At 22.5% G+C, this 3,345-nt stretch overlaps 1 protein-coding gene across 1 annotated transcript; it reads right to left on the bottom strand.

Annotated features, from left to right (window-relative positions):
* Positions 1-31: 31 nt before the first annotated feature.
* cand_026930 (peptidase M16 inactive domain-containing protein) lies at positions 32-3,209 on the bottom strand (the record flags this gene model as incomplete). The annotated part of the gene is made up of 2 exons (XM_067212921.1): positions 32-83; positions 151-3,209. 2 exons carry the CDS (start codon positions 3,207-3,209, stop codon positions 32-34), a joined length of 3,111 nt encoding a protein of 1,036 aa, XP_067068259.1.
* Between the last annotated feature and the right edge of the window lie 136 nt (positions 3,210-3,345).

The following is a 3,345-nucleotide window of genomic DNA, read 5'->3' as shown; positions in this document are numbered from 1 at the left end:
AGTTTAAATAATTCTTGTGTATCATTTAATTTTATAAAACCATCTGGTATATAATTTTCAATTTCTTCAATAGATAATTTTTCCTTATTTATATTTTGTGATTGAACTGCTGTTAATAATTTTGGAGAGTTTGAAAATGTTTTATTAAACCATTCAATAAATTCCTCATATTTTAAATTCTGTAAATAATTGATTCTTATTTCTTTCCAGTTAAAATCGAATCTCTTCATCACAATTCCAGATAAATATATTGATTTAATTTCTCCTAAAGATCTTGGAGGTATTTTCAATTGAGATATAATTGACTTTCTAGCCAATTCAAAAGATTCCATATCAATATTACGAATAATAAATTTATTTTCATAGAAATCAAGAATTCTCTCTGTAATATACTTTACATCATATTGAGATGACTGAACAGTAAATAAATAGTATAATATAATATTTCCAAAATTACCAGGACTAGAATTAACAATGTAACCTAATTGTTGTTTTGTACGTAAATCACTGAAAAATTTTTCACTGAACAAAATATCAACTAAACCTAATGATATATTTGATACTGTACAATAGGTAATAGGTAATATTAATGTTACAGCACTGTTTAAATCTTCTAGATCAGTACATTTATTAAAATAATAAAAATTTTTATATTTCCCTGGTAATGAATATATATCTAACATTTCATACATATTTACAAAAATTGGTAATTTATTATTCGAAATCTCAGTTGAAATTAATGTATCCTTAACATTTGTATCATTTAATAGATTGTAATTTAATAAATGGTTCTCCATATGTATATTTGCAGATTTACTTGTTATTTTGTTTGTATTCATATTTTCTTTGGTTTGACCACTTCTATTTAATAATGTATTATTAGATAATTTATCTAAATTTTGTTTCTCCTTATATATTAACAAATCAATATCAGATGTAAAGTTCATATCTGGAATTTGATTTAAATAATTTACATTTCCAATTATCTCAAGGAATTTCTTAATTATAGCTACAGAATATCTTGGAGTATAATTACCTACAATAATACCATCGAGTTTACTATATTTAGAAATAATCTTTGAGAAATGTATAATATCTTGATATTTTATATTAGTTAATTCTTCTAATAATTTATTTGGTGTAATATAATCCTTAGTAAATATTCCAAAATTAAACATTAAACATTGTTTATATGGCTTTGAGTGCAATATTTTATTATTTAATGATTTCATTAAAAAGTCGTATGCATGATTAAAATATTTTTTAATAAATTCACTAGAATTGTTTAAGTTGTGAGCAAATTCATATAATATTAATGGAATTTTATGAGAGAAGCCATCAATAAATATTTCCATACCATATGGTGTTCCATCATAATTATATGAAAATAAACTATTGATAAGTACTGTAGTTCCAACCTTATTAGATAGACTTAATATTGAACTTAGTGAAAGTTGCAGTGATAATGAAAGTAATTGAGATAAAATTACAATTTTATATTTTGATAGATTATTTATAAATTCATATGGAACATCTGAAATTATATCTCCAATATTATTAATATTAGGAAATATTAACCTAATATTTATTAAACTTTTCGGGACAGAAATATTATGAGCTGGAATATAATATATAGATCCTAATATATCTGGTATCTTATCCGTTACATTTAAATCATTATATTCATTTTGATTACTAAGTATACCAATTTGATTATATTTGATAAATTCTTGAAGTGAATTAAATAAAGTCATAGGATATTCCTGTGGTTCTATTATTGGATAATATATAGTAAAATCTGTTGGTATATATTTATTATAAGATGGCAATTTGATATCCATCCCATCTAATATTACAGATGAATTAATATGATGTAATTTATTAATAAAACATTTAGGTATCTCTTGTAAATTATATTCAGTCCCAAAATATTTCTCTTTTAAGAATATTTCATATTGTTCTTCATGAATTCCTTCATTATCATTTGTATTATTTAATATGACTTCATTATTAAATATTTGATTATATTTCAAAGTATCAAAATTGGGTTGGCTTAAAATAATGAACATATTATTTGGTTCTAATAAGTCCAAAATTTCCTTTATATAATTAATCTTCATTTCCTTTAATAAATAATTAACTTTAAGTATCTCTTCAGGTTTACATTGATAATATTGTGAATAATATACTATATTATGAATTAATGATACAGCAGATTTTTGTGATGAATATTTAAAATCAATATCTGTAATTTGCTGTAATTGTTTAAAGAAATTAATATCTAATTTTGATTTTTTTAATAATTTGATAGTATAAAATATTGCATTAATAATTGGAATTAAATTATCCTTACCCTCATTTGTTAAATTAGTTTCAATTAAAAGATATGAAAAACCAGATTTATAAGATGAACAACTAACAGATAATCTATCAGCCCATCCTTTTAACTTTATATATTCAAATAAACTATCTTCTGTTTTACTATTTAACATCTCTGTTATATAATAAGATGGATCATATTCATTTAAAGGTATTTGATAAGTTATTGGGAATATTATTGATAATGTAGTTTGAACATTAATAGATTTTATTCTTAATAAATAACCAATTAATGTATTTAATGGATTTGTTTCATCTCTATCCATCAATTTTATATTTTTGTCTTTAATATCTGAAAAATATTTTATTACAATATCTTCAAGTTCAGATAAAGATTCATTTCCAATAATTGCAAGCTTCATTATATTAGAACTGTAATAATTTGTATAAAATCTTATTAATTCATCACGTACATTAATTCCCATTAATTTTGGATTTATCTCTAAAGTTTCTTTATTACCAACAATAAATTTATTAGAAACATGAGTTGAATTTGATAAATATTTTACAACCTGTTCTATACGCCATATATCTGAATTAAGAAGTGATCCAAATTCATTATCAACTGCATTTAATTCTCTATCTAAGCATGATTCATTAAATCTAGGTGATTTAAAAAATTCACTAAAACGTTCTAATGCACCATCTAAATATGTAGGCTCTATAGAAAAGTAATATACTGTTTGATCATCATATGTTTCAGCATTTGAATATCCTCCATGATCATTCAAATAACGAAAATATTCATTTTCAACTGGGAATTTATCTGTTCCAAGAAATAACATATGTTCTAAAAAGTGAGCTAAACCAGGTATTGATTTTGGGTCCATAGAACTTCCTACCCCAACACTTAAAGCTGCAGCTGATTCTTGAGATTGACTATCTGAAATTAAAAAACATTCAATATTATTCTTTAATTTAATAAATCTAAATTTTCTATCTTCAGATATTGGTTTTAAGAAACTA

This window comes from Cryptosporidium andersoni (genome assembly GCF_001865355.1).
Source record: "Cryptosporidium andersoni isolate 30847 chromosome Unknown contig_119, whole genome shotgun sequence".
Lineage (NCBI taxonomy): Eukaryota > Apicomplexa > Conoidasida > Eucoccidiorida > Cryptosporidiidae > Cryptosporidium > Cryptosporidium andersoni.
This window is presented reverse-complemented; position numbering and strand designations above follow the sequence as displayed.